The sequence below is a fragment of the Lithobates pipiens genome, unplaced genomic scaffold, assembly GCF_037356315.1.
Source record: "Lithobates pipiens isolate NorthernLeopardFrog02 unplaced genomic scaffold, aLitPip1_a1.2 Scaffold_23, whole genome shotgun sequence".
NCBI classification, from domain to species: domain Eukaryota; kingdom Metazoa; phylum Chordata; class Amphibia; order Anura; family Ranidae; genus Lithobates; species Lithobates pipiens.
Window position 1 is genome coordinate 63815376 of NW_027507785.1, and position 18180 is coordinate 63833555.

At 44.6% G+C, this 18180-nt stretch overlaps 1 protein-coding gene across 1 annotated transcript in view; it reads left to right on the forward strand.

Moving 5' to 3' along the window:
• CHST13 (carbohydrate sulfotransferase 13) overlaps positions 1 to 17014 on the forward strand; it is a 51834-nt gene extending 34820 nt beyond the window's left edge. Inside the window, exons 2-3 of the mRNA XM_077451744.1 lie at positions 12576 to 12655; positions 15656 to 17014. Coding sequence (XP_077307870.1) covers positions 12576 to 12655; positions 15656 to 16501 — 926 coding nt within the window. The 3' untranslated portion in view covers positions 16502 to 17014. The remainder of the gene's footprint in view (positions 1 to 12575; positions 12656 to 15655) is intronic.
• Positions 17015 to 18180: the final 1166 nt, after the last annotated feature.

The following is an 18180-nucleotide window of genomic DNA, read 5'->3' on the forward strand; positions in this document are numbered from 1 at the left end:
AAGCATAAAGAAGGCAAATTAAAATGTGTGCCAGTTCGCAATTATCCATTAAATACACAAGAACAAAGTACAAAAGTATTTATTATTATTTTTTTTTTTAGCTTGGGTGCATTCTACAGCGTTTTTGTTTCCGCAAAACTGCTCAGCCAGTAAAACGAGTCGTGTGTGTGTGTGTGTGTGTGTGTGGTGTTTTTTATTTTATTTATTTATTTATTTATTTATTGCAGCTAAATCAATGTAGCCAAAATCTTTCCGCTCGCCCATAATTATAAACGAATTTCACAGCGTCTGGATGTTCTGTTGCGTTTAAACACTTTGGAACAGTCGAGCTTCTATTAAGGCTTTTTTGTAGGCTGGATCCGCACTTCTGTGCCATGGTAATGCGCACTACACAGAGCTGCATGTGAATCGCACAGGGATCCCTCCCCCATCGTTCCTGTGTGATTTCCAATGCAGTTCCAAGTGAACAAGCCCTAAATGCACTTTTTTTTTATTTTTTTTTATTTTTTTTTATGTAAGCACCTAAACCTGACCTGTTATCAGCCTCTTGAAGTTCTTGTATGGCAGGCTGGCATCTGATCAGCCAGCCCTATCAGATCATGTGCTGGCAACAAGCATGCTCATAAGAGGAGAAGGCAAAGTGACAGAGGTGAGTGCATCACTGTGTGCTGCTTCTCCTTTCACTGTCCAGTCACAGGCAGGGGGCGGGTCTACGGTGACCTGGGTTCAGACGAGGAAGTGGATTCAATTATGCTGGCCATCAGACTAAATATCTAGTGGCAGAAAAAAAGTCCTGCGAAGGATGACTCTGGATTGAAGATGACTATTTGTAGCAAAAGCTTGATGTTTTATTTTGATGGGATATTCATTTTATACACTATATTACCAAAAGTATTGGGACACCTGCCTTTACACTAGGGTTGCCACCTGTCCAGGATTCACCCGGACAGTTCGGGTTTGGGTTCATGTGTCCGGGTTTCAGACTATCTGAAACCCGGACACATTATTTAGACTGGACTATGGCTTTTCAGCAGGATTGCTGGCAGTGGTTGTCTCAGCTGAGAGTGTCTGTTACACTCTTTCACGGCCCCTAAAGCCAGCACTAAAAAAACCACCCCCTCCCCCCCCCCCCCAACACATACAGATGGGAGAGGAAAGAGGGCTCGATCTGCACCTATTCCACTCCACCCCTACCCCTCTGTGTCTGCCCACACTCCAATCCCCGGCGCTGTGCCTCAGAAAGGGAAAGTGGGAGCCAGAAATTTGAAGTCCAGCAGCCTCAGATCCATCTGGTGCTGACTGCTAAGGGGTGAGTGGGCTCACCATCCATCCATCCCTGTCTGTGACTGAAGTCTCCCCCCTTCTCTCTCTTGCCTCTTAGTAAGTACAGTAAGGCAAATTAGGGTTCTCAGAGCACCCTTTAGATCAGAGTTCCCCTTTTACACCAGCGACCATAGTGTTTCTCCTTATGTTAGAGTCCTCTTCGTACATCAGAGTTCTCAGTGTTCACCCTTAAATCAGGGTTCCCAATGCATCCCTTATGTTAGAAGCCGCAGAGGTCTCCCTTACATCAGAGTCTGCAGAGTCCCCCCTTACAGTGAAAGGGAACTCTGCGAGTTCAGATGTAAAAGGGGAACTCTGTGGACTCTGATGTAAAGGGGGGACTCTTGTTGTTAACTTCATATGATTAGAAATGTTATTTAGTAGCAAAATATATGTATAGTTTATACAAAAAATTGCTGTGCACCACAAAAGTGTTCGGGTTTGACTTGAAGAAAAGGTGGCAACCCTACTTTACACATACATTAACTAGGGTTCAATATTGAGTTGGCCCACCCTTTGCAGCTATAACAGCTTCAACTCTTCTGGGAAGGCCGTCCACAAGGTTTAGGAGTGTCTATGGGAATGTTTGATCATTTTTCCAAAAGCGCATTTGTGAGGTCAAGCGCTGATGTTGGACAAGAAGGCCTGGCTTGCAGTTTCCGCTCTAATTCATCCCAAAGGTGTTCTTCTATCGGGTTGAGGTCAGTCAAGTTCCTCCACCCCAAACTTGCTCATCCATGTATTTATGGACCTTGCTTTGTGCACTGGTCCAAATCATTTGGTGGAGGGGGGATTGTGATGTGGGGTTGTTTTTCAGGGGATGGGCTTGGCCCCTTAGTTCCAGTGAAGGGAACTCCTTAAGGCATCAGCATACCAAGACGTTTTGGACAATTTCAAGCTCACAACTTTGTGGGAACAGTTTGGGGTCCCTTCCTGTTCCAACACGAATGCACACCAGTGCACAAGGCCCATCAAGACATGGATGAGTGCGTTTGGGGTGGAGGAACTTGACTGGCCTGTACAGAGTCCTGACCTCAACCCAATAGAACACCTTTGGGATGATTTGGAGCGGAGACTGCGAGCCAGGCCTTCTTGTCCAACATCAGTGCCTGACCTGACAAATGAACTTCTGGAAGAATGATCAAACCTTCCCATAGACACACTCCTAAACCTTGTGGACGGCCTTCTGATGCTGCAAAGGGTGGGCCAACTCAATATTGAATCCTACGGACTTAGACTGGGATGCTATTAAAGTTCATGTGGCCCTCCAGCTGTTGAACTACACGTCCCATCATGCCTCTGCCGTTGAGTCATGCTTGTAATTGTCAGCAGCTTGCAATGCCTCATGGGACTTGTAGTTCCGCAACAGCTGGAGCACCACAGGTTGAGCACCCATGATGTAAAGGCAGGCATCCCAATACTTTTAACAATACATTGTATCTAGAGTTTTGCTTTTAACATGTATTTAGAAGCAGAGAGGGGAAATAATTGACTATAAGTCGGCTTCATTTTACGTCTGTAGCCTACGCAGTTCGTTTTTGCTCCCTCTTGATCCCACTTTGATCTATGGAGTGATTTTTCCATCCTCTCATAAAAGTTCTCTTGTGGGATCTGTATGCGTTCAGCTCGTCTCCTAAATCCTCATCTCTTTGTCTGACACCTCCGCGGCTCTGTGTATCGTCCGGCTTCCTCCCGTTTTTTCTTTGTCTGAATCCGTCGCTGTGTTTTAAACATTAATAAAGAGAGAAGCCGTATAAAAATGTTTGTGATTTTCACTGGAGACAATGTAACAATTTCCATACAGAGCAAGGAAGGTATTTCAATTGACTTCTTCTGTTTCCTTTGGTTGATGCTGACGGCAGCAAAAAAAAAAAGAGCCGACTCTCTGAGAATATTTAGAACCTAAGAATTGACTTCTTTTAGTGTTTTAAATTAAAAACGTGTTATCTGTCCTAAAAAGTAAAAAAAAAAAAATTTGTGATCCTGCCAAAAAAAAATGTACAACTGTCCTGCGTATACTCCCTGTGCCATCTATGGGAGTTTAATTTGCCATCTTGGTTGTTTACTTGGAACTACAGAAGAATTTTTGTCTATGTTGTGGTGATGGGAGAGTGGGAGGGTTTGAGTAGCTTAGCAAAAGGCAACTGGTCAGGGCTGACACCACTCGGTCCACAAAAATGATGTGTGCCTGTTGTCAGCCATCAATAAGCAAATGGCAAAATGACAGCCGGGCGGGAAGGTGTTCAAGAGGTTGTAAACTGTTTTAAACCAAAAAAAAAAAAAAAAGTAAAAAAAAAAAACCTGTAAGGCAAAGTCATAATGAGCTGGTAGGCATTACATGCTAGCTCATTATGAAATGCTTATTTAGAACAAAGCAGGGGCATTACTAGGTGGCAAAAAAAACAAAACAGGGGCGTGTTGCCTACCTAACGCGCACTGACCTACCTTACCTGCCTGACCCACCGTCATTGCCCATGTATACTAAATATCTCCTAAACAGTACAGGTTTAGGAGATATTTTACACTACCTATAGGTAAGCCTAGAACAAAGCTAACCTATAGGTGGCTGTCTGCAAAGGTTACTTCCTCTTTAATTGCCTATTTGCCAGGTGGTTACATTGTTCTGACTCGTATGTTCATATGACGTCCTTCAGAACAAGCCGCTCATGCGTGTCCCAGGAGCCGTGGTGCTGTGTGTTGCTCGGACACAATGCATCTCCGATCGGGGTAAAGCACTCTCTCGCCCCCCCCCCCCGCCTTCTTTTCCTGCGGCCTGCCAGGTTTGCGTGCTCGGATAAAGGGTCTGGTATAGATATTTAGGGGGGAACCCCACGTCAATTTTTTTTATTTTTATTTTTATTTTTGACGCGGGGTTCCCCTTAATATCCATCCCAGACCTGAAGGGCCTGGTAATTTAACCACTTCAATACCAGGCACTTAAACACCTTCCTGCCCAGACCAATTTTGAGCTTTCAGCGCTGTCGCACTTTGAATGACAATTGCGCGGTCTTGCTACACTGTACCCAAATAAAAATTTTTATCATTTTTTTTCCCACAAATAGAGCTTTCTTTTGGTGGTATTTGATCACCTCTGTGGTTTTTATTTTTTGCTAAACAAATAAAAAAATACCAAAAATTTAAAAAAAAAAATGTTTTTTTTTTGTTTCAGTTTCAAAACTTTGCAAATAAGTAAGTTTTTTTCTCCTTCACTGATGGGCACTGATGGGGTCACACTGATGGGCAATGATAAAGCGGCACTGATGGGCACCGATGAGGTGGCATTGATGGACACAGATTGGCATGGGTGGGCATGGGTTAGGCGGCACAGGTGGGCATGGGTAGGCACTGATAGGCGGCACAGATGGGAACTGATAGGCGGCATTGTATTATAATGTACTAATGGATGCCAATCAGTGTTGCCCATTGTGGGCACTGATTGGCATCCATTATGGGCACTGATTGGCATCCATTGTGGCACTGACTGCAATCCCTGGTGGTCTAGGGTGGCATACCTTGTCCTTGGCATCCCTGGTGGTCTGGTGGTGTCCCTGGTGGTCCAGTGTGGGCATCCTCGGGGGGGGTGGCTGTGCTGATAATCGATCAGCACAGACCCCCCCCCCTGTCAGAGGAGCAGCCGATCGGCTCTCCTCTACTCGCGTCTGACAGACACGAGTGAGGAAAAGCCGATCACCGGCTTTTCCTATTTACACTGTGATCAGCCGTGATTGGACACGGCTGATCACGTGGTAAAGAGTCTCCGTCGGAGACTCTTTACCGAGATCGTAGTTGCCGGGTGTCAGACTGACACCCCGCAACAACGATCGCCGCGATGTGCGCCCCCGGGGGCGTGCAGCTTTTATAATCCTGATCACGTCATATGACGTCCGGTCAGGATTATGAAACCACTTTGCCGCCGTCTATTTGCTATAGGGCGGGCGGCAAGTGGTTAATTGAATTTGGGGGAACCCCATGTGTGTTGTGTGGGGTTTTTTTTTTTTTTTTTTTAAATCAATGATTTCAATGAGTGTTCTCTGTATTACGGGAACCGACAATTCATTATAGCAGCGAGTGATTTTAAATTACTTTTTTTCCTTCAGAAATGACAGTTTGTGCAGGGACATTTCTAAGCATGGGAAACATGCGCCCCTTCACGGGCATACTATAGACACCCCCCCAGGTACGAAATTTAAAGGAATATTACACTTTTATTGTTTCACTTTAATCATTATTAAAATCACTGCTCCTGAAAAACTGTAGTTTTCAAAACTTTTTATTTTTTTTTTGCATTGATACATGTCCCCTGGGGCAGGACCCAGGTCCCCAAACACTTTTTAGGACAGTAACTTGCATATTAGCCTTTAAAATTAGCACTTTAGATTTTGAACGTTCGAGTCTCATAGACTTTATTAGGGTTCTAAAGTTCACACGAAGTTTAGGTCTGTTCGCAGGTTCGAACCGAACCGGGGGGTGTTCGGCTCATCCTTAATTGTAAGCTGGGGACAGGTAGCGGGTTCAAAGCTTCATAGATACCTACGCCACTTCCCCCCCCGCTGTCTTCTGGGACACACACAGGTCCCTGGAGACAGCAGGGACCAGTGGGAACGTTCAGCGCGAATCATGCATGCGCAGTAGGGAACCAGGAAGTGAAGCCACAAGGCTTCACTTCCTGATTCCCTTACCGAGAGCCGGGGAGCGGATCGGCGTTGGGTGCTGATATCGCGGGCGCCCTGGACATGTAAGTGTCCATATTTTAAAAGTCAGCAGCTGCAGTATTTGTAGCTGCTGACTTTTAAAAAATAAAAATCGTTGGACTCCTCTTTAAAGTGTTTCCAAAGGCTGAAGGTTTTTTTACCTTCACGCATTCCATGAAGGAAAAATACCTTCAGAATGCAGCTCCCCCCCCCCTTCCCCCAAAGGCCCTCAGATAATACTTGCCTGAGCCCGATCATGATCCACGAGAGCAGCTGCTCTCCCTTGTCTCTGCCTCCTCAGTGGGCGAGAGACAACGGGAGCCATTGGTTCCTGCTGCTGGCAATCAAAGCATCCTGTTTTGTGTTTCTGGACACAGAGCGGGACTCGGAAACAAATGTGCACAAGTGCCTCCATAGAAAGTGGCTTGTTACGGTGGCACTTGGAGAAGATTAGGAGCCAGGAGCGAGTGCTGGTAGAGGACCCAAAAAAGGGGATTTGGGCTACTCTGTGCAAAATCATTACACAGAGCAGGTAAGTATGATATGTATGTTCTTATTTAAAAGGGTGTGTGTGTTTTTTTTTTTTTTTGTTTTTTTTTATCACTTTACAGGCAGTAGCCACCTGCGTCTTGGCAACCTAAAATGATACATGGCAGGAGCCACCTGCGCCCTAGCAACCTAACATGATAAATGGCAGGAGTTGCCTGTGTCCTAGCAGCCTAAGATGCTTAAAAGTAACAGAAGCCACCTGCGTCCTAGCAACTTAAGATGAATGACAGGAGCCACCTGCGTGCTTGCAAACAAAGCATTGGGCGATGGGGGGCCTCCTCCATCTTGGAAACTAAGGTTGGCACCACCTGCACCATAGCAGCCTTATTTGTCCTTATTTGCACTGTACACCTACAAACATTGCATGCATATGCTTTTTGAACAAGATTTTATGTAGCATGTGGAGCAAGATCTACATACAATTATTTGCCCATGTGCATGAGCCCAAAGGAATAAAACAAGTGGGGTAAAGAATCACAGCCATGTCATATGTACGCCCTTAGCTTCTGCCTTACCAGCTAAAGGGGAATTGGTTGAGGGGTGGTAAAAACACTGCTCCTCCATGGGTTTTCACCGTCAACCTCCCCCCCATCTGTAAACAAGCCTTAAAAGTGAATCAAGCTCTTCTGCTTTAGTAAATCGGCCCATCTGTATCGGATTGACTGACTTATTGGGAATATTGTCCAATCTACCACAGACTTGTCTTCTGCTCAGACCCATACCCCAGATCTGTAGCGCACAAGATCTGGTAAACGCTAGCCCCATGTATCGGTCATAATGGTGTATTTTCAGATGGACATGTCCGTCTGCAGAGGTCAGGAAGAATTCAGCACTTTTTTATTTTATGTGATCTGTAACGATTCTTGGCATTGTCTGCTTGGCGTCAAATGGTGATCGATGACTTCTAGAGGAGGTGGCCTTGGCAAAGGTAGTGATGTCATCCTTCGATCGGCATCTTTTTCACTCCCGGTGATGTCAGTGCTTATACATCCTGCCTAGTCATTTCACATTGAGCGCTTCAACATTCTGAGGTAATCAAAAACAGATGGAAGTCTCAGTCTGAATTCCTGACTGACCACTGGAGATTAGTTTTTCCCCGGCTCCGTCTCCCCCCAATCCTCCCCCCACTTACTTATTAAATCCTTATGGAGGTCCGAGTGACGAGCTCTCACGCGAAGCCAGGCGACAACGCCGCTTTATGTCGTATATGCCAGCATTGATGAATAAAAAAAAAAATATATATATATATATAATATAATATAATATAATATAATATATATAATTATATTTGTGGGTTAGTTTCTGAAATTCTGAGGTAAAATTTCAAGTCTTCAGGATAAATTCAGTAAAGATTACCGCATCCGATTACCTGGTCACTTGACTTAGGCCCCTTTCACACTAACGTCCCGTTCAGGCCCTGCCTGTCAGTTTTTCAGGCGGACCTGAACGGGTGCTCCATAGAGCTCTATGGAGCGTCGGATGTCAGCGGTGACATGTCCGCTGACATCCGACCCGCTCCGATCCGAAAAAGTGTGACGGAGGAAAAAGCTATTTTTCCATCCGTCATCGGATCGGGTGACGACGGGCACTGCGGTCCGTCGTCATCCGATCTCCCATAGGGGAGAGCGGCGCTGTGACAGGTCCGTCCCTGCGCAGTGTGCAGAGACGGAGCTGTCATCTCCCTGCTCAGCGGGGATCGGCGGAGTGATCCCCGCTGAGCAAACGGACATCCACGGGGCGGATCAGAACTGATCCGCCCCGTGTGAAAGGACCCTAATTTGCATAAATTATCTTGTGATAAAAGTCCGATTCCCTTTAAAAAAAAAAAAAAAAAAAAAAAAAAAAAAAAATGATTATGCAGCATTTTAATGCAAAATTGAAAATGTGCTGGTAAATTATTGCAAAAAAACATGCGGTAAGTCCAATTCACAAACCAGAGTTAAAAAAGATGTTGTTTATCACCAGGGTTTTTAATTATCAGTGGGAGTAATGTTTCCTCATCATTAATGGCAGGGAATGGAGCGGTATCATGTGTGGTATTGCTCAGATGCAGTGTGGGGGGGCCCCTCCACAAAAGCTGGTTATTGAGGAGCAGGTCGGGAAGCCGGCCAACGCGTCCTTAACAATGGAAGTATTATCAGCTGGGTGTAAAAAAATAAACACATGCCGATTAACTAAAAAAAATTCTTAAAAATACAAAAACGTGCCCCCCCCAAATCCATACAAAGCTCTTTAGGTCAGGAATATGGATCTTAAGGGGAACACCATGCCAAATTTAAAAAAACGGCATGGAGTCCCCCCACCCCTTATGATCCATACCAGACCCTTACGTAATAATAATAAAAAAAGTATAAATGATCAGAATTCAAATGTGAAAGATGATGATTCCTTCTGCTTTATAGAATAGAAAATAAAAGACTAGAATAGGAATAAAATTGGAATGAATATAGCTGATTTCCGAAGGTTCCAAAGATGGCTATATTATATTCTTTTATTTTCTATCCTATTCTTCCCTATTCTATTATTTTCTATTATGTTCATTAACATTCTGTTTACAATTCATCCTTTCCTTTCCTTTCCTTTCCTTTCCTTTCCTTTCCTTCCTCCCGCTTCTTCCTTTTTTTATTTATTTATTTTTTTGGGAGGGGGGGGAGGGGTTGCATCACATACTAACACATTATGGTATAATTACCTGACAATGTAGCCTTCTAGCGCCGCGTTGTCCCCGCTGCAGACTCTATCGTCACCCGGTCTTTCTCCTGGGTTTGCGGACTCTGGCTGTGTGACTGGCCCGAGCCGCGATGTCAATCCCGTGCAGTAGCACGGGAACTGCCGTTTACAGCACAGGACTCCTGAAGGAACTACATATTGTACATTCTCATCAGTCCCTGTCCTCCAAGGAGCTTGCAATCCTAAGGTCCTCATCTAACACTAGGGTCAATTTAGAGTGGAGCCAATTAAACCTACCAGTATGTCTTTGGAGTGTGGTAGGAAACCAGAGTACCTGAAGGAAACCCACGCAAGCGCAGGGAGAACATATAAACTCTATGCAGGTATTGCCGGGTTTGGGATTCGAAACCAACAACTAACGATAAGCTCGGGCGTGTTTGGGTCAAGCCCACCAGGGAGCCGGCACTGCACGACGCCAATCACAGGCAGTGTGTGTATGTGCAGCTGCCGTTGAGGAAATGCCTTACTGACTGCGATTGGCGGTGTGCAGTGGCGGCTTCCTGGGCTCGATCAGAACATGCCAGAGCCCATCGCTACCGGCAACCCTAGTTCTGCTAGGCGAAACCACTTGTGCTCCGCTGCTGAGCTGTTGTGTTCTGACAGGAGGACTATCCCACAATACACACCAGTCGGATGTCGATCAGCAGACCTTTTTTGGTTATGCCCCTTTGACAGAAGGACATTTGGCCAGCTTTGGTTGGGCCTGCTGTTGTACACACAGGCCAAGTGTCGGCTGGCTTCTATAGAATTGGAATCGATTTTTCGGCCCGTGTACAGGGCTTTAGTTCAGCCTACAAAGTGGTTTATTGCACGTTAGGCCTTGTCATGTGAGTGAAATGGACCAATGACAATCAGAACTCCTCTCTGTGATCATGGTTCGGCCTACACATTAGGCTTGTTTATCTAAGTGAAATGAACGGTAACCTATGGCAACCAATAAGAAATGATTGCTCCACTCACACCACTCTGGTAGCTATGGGTTACTGGGCCATACACTGCGTTCTGATTGACTGAATGCGCCTGTTTTTATGTAGGAAAGAATGTGAACGTAAAGTATAAATTTCATTCCTTTTTTTTTTAATGGTTTGTTTTATGAGGTAAACTCAGATTTGTGACATTAGAAGTCTTATTGGTGTCTCTCCCAAAGTCCTGTCATGAAGGCTCCTCAATGTTTTATTGGGAGACTGGGAAATTCTGTCAGGGGATGTTCCTGCCGCTCTGACGTCTGTCGCGTAATAAACGTTTAATAAAGAACCCGCACAAAGCAAAATTCCATTGGTTGTATGAATGGCGGCACTGTGAATTTAAAGTGCATCTCTAGGGAATTGCTTTTCTTTAACTTCAAGGCTAACTGGTTCACATATGTGTGGGTCGGGAACGAACGCTTTAATCGGAGATAAAGCATAACGCTAAATCGTGCCCAGATCTTTTTGGTAAACAAACACGTGATCCTAATCGATGCACGCTTGTGCGATGCCATTACCGTTTAATGTCGCCAAAATCACAACATGTGATGCTGTCGCTCAAAATTAGCTCCTCCTCCTTTTTTGAGTGATAAGTGCCACTTGTTGCTGCAATTGGTGTTTCAGCTAAATCGTGCCCAGATCAGGGTGCCATTTAAGAAATGGCATCGTACAAGCGTCCCACAATTTGCCGCGATTTCGAATCTCTGCTGGAATCCTGACGTTTCTGCTCGTGATTCAGATTGCTCAGGTGTGAACAAAGTCTAAAGGGTGTGCTTTTATTGCCATTGTGGTTCTGTCCTTGTCACTGAGGCAGGAAGTGAAGGTGAAGCCCCTAAATGGGGCCCCGCTCTCTCCAAAACTAAGGCTCTGCTCACACCTGAGTGATCCGAATTGTGGGCAGAATCGCTGCAATTCTGCCCACACACTTCGAAATCACGGGATGCTTGTTCGATGCCATTATTTCCTAACTGCACCCCAATCGCGGCATGATTTTGCCGCAATTGTCGTGTGATGAATTGTGTTGCTGTCACGGCAAATCGCAACGTGCAACGCTTGTTGCTCCAAAAAGGAGCAGAAGCTTTTCCACAATTGGGGTGCAATTAGGAAGTAATGGCATCACACAAGCATCCCGGGATGCAGAATCATAGCAATTCCGATCACTCAGGTGTGAACGGAGCCTTTAAAGGATGTATAATGTTTGGACTTCAGGATGTCCTAACTTTATATATTTGCACAAATAAAAACTTGATGATACAGTGATGGCATTTTTTTTTTTTCCTCCTGAAAGGCTCCACCTTTAGGCTGGGTTCACACTGCTGCGGGGGGAGATCCGGATGTGATTCGCACCGCAAATCACATCCGATCTCCGTAGCGATGCGAGTTCAGCCATACAGATAGTATGGCTGAATTCGCATCGCTCCCGCAGAAAACTCGCACGGGACCCTTTTTTTGGTCCGCAACAGAATCGGATCGCATGGGGGTTCACACCATGCGATCCGATTCCTGTGCGAGTCGGCAGATCGCACTGCGATTTGCGGACGGATCTGGGGGTGTCATTAACATATCATTGACACTCCCAGCCGTCCGCATAGGGCAGTGTGAACTGCCGACGGGAGTAATGCGATGCGGGAAAACGCCGCGGATTCGCGGCGTTCCCGCATCGCAGCGGTGTGAACCCGGCCTTAATCGTTAAAAAGCCATCCTTGAGCTCCAGTGACTTTGCCTAGGCTTAGATAATGTCATCAGTCTGCTGCAGGCAGGAGGAAGCATTTCCTCAGTGTCTCCTCCCCCAGTGTTCAGGTTGTAATATTTGTTACTTTTTTAGCAGAGAAAGTTTGGGTTTTCCTTGGGGAACTCTGCAGGTCTGCTGGAAAGACGGATCTCTTAAATAAATTTTAATTTTAATTTTACAAGTCTACATGAATACATTCCTGAGATATCGACAATATAAATGATCAGAAAAGTTCCACTATTAATATGTCATCCTTGAGCTCCAGTCAGTGACTACCTAGGCCAGTGATGGCGAACCTTGGCACCCCAGATGTTTTGGAACTACATTTCCCATGATGCTCATGCACTCTGCAGTGCAGTTGAACATCATGGGGAATGTAGTTCCAAAACATCTGGGGTGCCAAGGTTCGCCATCACTGACCTAGGCTGAGATGATTTCGCCCTCCGCCCTGCACCCTCTAGTGGTTGTATAGGGAAATATGTTCAATAAAAATATGACATCTATGAGTTGCAATAATGTTTAAAACGGATGCTTTAATGATCTTGCTTTTTAATGTGCGGTTTTCTCTGTTTTCATATCTTTAAGCTGAGGAACAAGTCACTGCCGCCATCTGGAAAGGGAAGCCCAGGAGAAGTCCTCTGCAGGCGTTGTATGACAGCGAACAGGTGGGTGACGTTTCCTAGAGTGCTCTTTTTATTCAGTGAGAGATTCGTCATGCGTTTGTAGTATTAATAATACTATTTAATATAAATCTATATCTCATGCATACACCTGAAGAAAGGGAGGTGCAAAAAGGCATGGAAGCCTAGACATCAGCTGAAATCTATCAGTAATTAGAAGGCAATCCTGCCCCTTGTCAGTGCAATTTAATACCAGTTGGTTCAGTCTCAACTAATGGCCTATAAAAAGGTGTCGCACAAGAAACCTCTCATGATGGGTAAAAGCAAAGAGCTCTCTTGAAGACCTTCGCAACCTTATTGTTTAAAACCTACTGATAGCATTTGTTACAGAAGGGTTTCTAAACTTCTGAATGTTCCAGTGAGCACTGTTGTGGCCATAATCCAGAAGTGGAAAGAACATAATTTCATCATAAACCAGCCATGAACATAACCGCCATGGCCTGTATGCACGCTCCCCATGCAAGTCTCCATTGCTGAAGAAAAAAACATGTTGAAGCTCATCTAAAGTTTGCTACATTTAGACAATCCTGTGAAATACTGGGAGAAAATAGATAAGACCAAAATTGAACTCTTTGGATGCCATAACACACACCATGTTTGGAAGTCAAATGGCACATCACCCCAAAAACACTGCAATACCAACAGTAGGGTTGAGAGGTGGGAACATCATGGTGTGGGCGGCAGATTGGGCAAATTAAGCTGTCGCCTTAGGCCTTAGCCTTCTAGTGCAGGGGGGTGACACCATGTTCTACCGCACCAGGTGACACCATGTGCTAGGGAGCACTTTAGGACTTGTGCTACAAGGAGACTTGGATATGAAAGCCACCCCCCCCCCCCCCCACCCAATCAATCAAACAGATGCTGTCTGCCACAAAGAGGGTGGCTCTAGGCACCCAACAAAAGATGTGGATAAATGCTCCCACTGCCCAAACTAGTTGCCCCCCCCCCCCCAGGCAAGTTAGTGGAGCAAAGTGTGGGTTCCAAGGCACAGGACTGGTTCACACCATGAATCGCACAGGAACGCACTGTGCAATTCACATGTGACCCAAGTGCAGTGCAATTTCAGCCCATTCATGTCTGCAGTCTCTGAATATCTCTTGCAGTGGCAACCTGTACATTAGCCTGGGTTCACGCTGATGTGATGCAGGAACCAGCGAGATTACAGCGCTGGTTCCCACATCACTCTGCTCTCACAGGCAGTTCACACTGCCTTCTGCAAACTGCTGCGGGTGTCAATACGTTGTTAGACACCCGCAGATCAGTTCACAGATTGCAGTGCGAACTGTGAGCTCGAACAAGAATTGGATAGCATAGGTGAGAACATCCATGAGATCCGATTTTAGTGTGTTTTCCCTGCTAATCCAATGCGAGTTCAGCCATACAACTGGCTAAAAATATGCACTGTCGCGCCCCCAGAGCTACTGCACGAAACAACGTACATCGGTTCGCGCAGCTGGGCCTCCTTGCCGCAATAAATGTACGGAAGGTCGTCTGGAACCGGTTAATTTCTGGACTTATTTGTTTTGGTTCCTTGGTATGTACGGATTGCATGGGTTTTTACCGACGTGGTGAAAATTTAATGTCAGTGGCACCTTTAGAAATAGAGATGCACCGAAATTTCAGCCGAAAATGGTGTTCTCGGCATGCGGCCGATAAGAGAAAAAGGGACTGAAATTGCACTGTGATTTTACCGCAAATTCACAGCGATTTTTGCTGTGATTTTGGGCAGATGTTACTGCTTATGGTGTGTGTTTGTGTTTTTTTTTTTTTTTTTTTTAGGTCATGTGACTCAACCGCATCAAAAACTTAACACGGGTGCGTTAATGATGCGTTTTTGCTGCATTTTCAATGCATTTGAACTGGGAGGTACTTTTTTTTTTTTTTTTTTTTTTTTTTCTTCTTACCAAGAATGCAGAAAGCTACATTTTTAACACAATGGAAGCCCAACGGACCAGTGTGAAGACAGAATTTCAAAAAGTGAAGATAGAATTTAAAGGGATTCATTTTTCTTGAACTTTTCTTGCGCTAAAAGGTGCCAACAATGGCCGACATATTCATTTAAATTGATGATATTAAAAAGTTGAATATAGTACAATTTTATACACATATAATAAACATAAACTGTCAGTTTTGGTTTTCTGCCAAGTGCATCCTGCATTTTTTTGGGTTTCTGTTTCGACGCCAAAATTTCCATTCGGTTCACCTCTATTTAGAAATGGATTTACCTAATAAAAATGGTAACGTGTTTATATATATATATATATATATATATATATATATATTTATATATTTATATTATATTTCTTTGGAGACCTGTATGTATATGTTGGATGAATCTTCATTGTGTGTAATTTGTTAGCTTGATTTTATCAGAGGAAGACGTGCTTCTGCTGTAGGCCAAAAACTTGTGTGGCAGTGGTCCCTTCCCCAAAACAATACCATCCCCTCCCCCCCTACCCCTCACAACTTCCCTTCCCCCAGTGTTTTTTTTTTTTTCACACCTAGACGTTTTAAAACTGTGTGCAAAATCCTGCTGGGTTTTTGCCTGCTTGCATATATACATGGTTCGCTATATCAATGAAGCTTTTTGAGCATCAAGCTTCATACATTTATTTTTTTTATTTAACTGTGTTTAATGTGTGGAAGAATACATGTCTGCTTGCCCTGTTTGGGGTGCCATTAACAATGAATGCAAGTGCAACGCGTGTTTTTCGCGTGTTTTTGAAATGTGCTTTTCATTCACCGAACACTCAGGTGTGAATAGACTCTAAGGGCAAACACATTTCAAGTGTGGTATCTAACATGACGCACCTGAACAAACATTGCAGGATGACCAGGTATTATTTTAATAAGCTGCAGATTTTAAAAGATTACAAACCTCATTATCACCAGCCTAGTATATCATGGAGTTGTAATCGTTGCATATTGATTTTTACAGTCTATAAAAAAATGTATTTTTTATTTATTTTTTCTCGTCCTTTCCAGTTTGAACCCTCGTCGATCCAAGCTACACACCAAAACCGGCGGGAGCTGCTGGCCAGCGCCTGCAAGACGTACACCAGGAAACGCCGAGTCCTGACTGCGGAGGACCTCAAACACCTGGTCGTGGACGACTCCCATGGGTTGATCTATTGCTATGTGCCTAAGGTGGCCTGCACCAACTGGAAGAGGGTCATGATGGTCCTTAATGGCCAAGGCAAATATAATGACCCTGCCGTCATTCCAGCCAACGAGGCCCACATTCCGTCAAACCTCCGCACTCTCTCAGAGTTCAGCACCCCGGAGATCAATTACCGCCTGCGGAACTACCTCAAGTTCATCTTTGTAAGGGAGCCTTTCGAGAGGCTGGTTTCGGCCTACAGGAACAAGTTTACTCGGACCTACAACACGGCTTTCCACAAGCGGTACGGCACCAAGATCATAGAGCGCCATCGCAGGGATCCTTCACTTGAGGCACTTGAGCGGGGGGATGATGTCACTTTTGAAGAGTTCCTTTATTACCTGGTTGACCCCCAGACTCAGAGAGAGGAGCCATTTAATGAGCACTGGGAACGGGTCCATTCTTTGTGCCACCCGTGCATTGTCCAGTATGACGTGATAGGAAAATACGAAACTTTGGAGGAAGATGCCAGATATCTTCTTCAGCTCATTGGTGTAGGTGACTCCATAAAGTTTCCGTCTTCTTCCAAAACCACGCGGACCACCGATGGCATGACGGCACAGTTCTTCAAAGGCATCAACCGCTTCTACCAACGGCGTCTCTTCAATTTGTACAAGATGGACTTTCTACTCTTCAACTACAGCATTCCGCATTACTTGCAGATACATTGAACGTGCAATGAGAGGGTGTGCAGGGGCCTGGAGCCTTTAAAACACCTTTTAACTTGAGGGGGAAAAAAGATGGAAGATATGGTTTTTGTTTTTTATATTTATTGCCGAAATCCTGCGCTGTGAACTTTGGACTTTTTAAAGAATGGCCACGCTGTGGCACTTTAGTCAAAAACGTCCTAATCTTCTACAAATTTTTTTTTTATTTTTTTATATGAGGACATGTCTGCTTTTAGCGATAGTTAACTTTGAAAGACGTTAACGTTGAACATTTTTACACGTGAGCAAAATGAGGCTGCGGGAATCGGCCATTTTGCTGCAGTAGCATATTGCCTCAAGCAGCTTGAGCCATCACAATACATATAAAAAAAGAAAAAAAATTAAAAAAGAATTGTTGGTGAGGACCTACCAAATGTATGTTGGTTGAAGTGATGCTTAAAGTAAATGCTGTCATGATGGTAGCAGGAACAATTTTAATAATAATAAATGGACTACCAAGGTTTCTAAATGCTTGCATATAGTTCCCCATATGTGTCATTCTTTAACTTTAATTTATTTTTTGAGTACTATTAAGGGTCAGTTGAACGTGAAAATGAACAAGTCAATATGTTTTTAAACTGCTTAAAGTAAACTGCCTAATGTCCTGTGTGAGAAGGTACTACTCCCCTGTGTGCCTCTCTGATCTTGGTTTCACATTATTATTGTAGAGCTCCAGTTTCCTGACCATCACGTAATCTGTATGTTGGAATTCCTCATCCTGATTCCCCACACTGAGAAAACAGCCTGCCTTTTCAGAGCAAGCGGACAACGCTTTGCACAGCTGCTAGCTCTCAGTCCTGGCTGTCACTGACAGCTCATGTCCTGACTACAAGTCAGAGTGGTTCCTAATCATGTGATTATGTAATCTATAACATGGTGATCTTATACACGTTGGAGGAATCGCTAACAAAAATAAATCGGTCGATACCGCTGTAGCCTCTGTAGGTGGCAGTGTTTATCTGTTTAATACCACAATTGTCATAAACAATTAGAGTATTAAAAAAAAAATTGAACTAAAAGTTGAAGAAATTTTTTATTTATTTTTTGTTCTTGCACGTTTGTTGGCCTATAATTTAAAAACAGAGCAGGGTTTTGTTGTGTATGAGTATGAAAGCTTTTATATGTCCTTTTTCAATTTAGGATATAAATTAGTCCATGTTAACTGAGGATCTATGTTTCAATGACCCCTGGCCACAAAGGGGATAAGTCCTTCCCCCAGAGCTAAACCTTGCCTACCTCTTAACCCAGTGGTTTCCAAACTGCGGTCCAAGGGCCAGATGCGACCCTTTGCTAGCCTTTATCCAGCCCTTGAGGCACTATTCTTCTGACTAACCCCAGTGATGGGGCACTATTCCTTCCACTGACAACTACAATGGGGCATAAATTCCCGACACTGATGGGGGCGCTATTCCTCCCACGGAGGCCAGTGATGGGGCGCTATTCCTCCCACGGAGGCCAGTGATGGGGCGCTATTCCTCCCACGGAGGCCAGTGATGGGGCGCTATTCCTCCCACGGACGCCAGGTTTATTCTCCCTGATGCAGAGCCTGGCACATTTTCTACCCCCACTGCCCACATTTCGGCCCCTCTAAAATCTGAAGGATGGTAAACTAGCCCTTTATTTGAAAAGTTTGGAGACCCCTG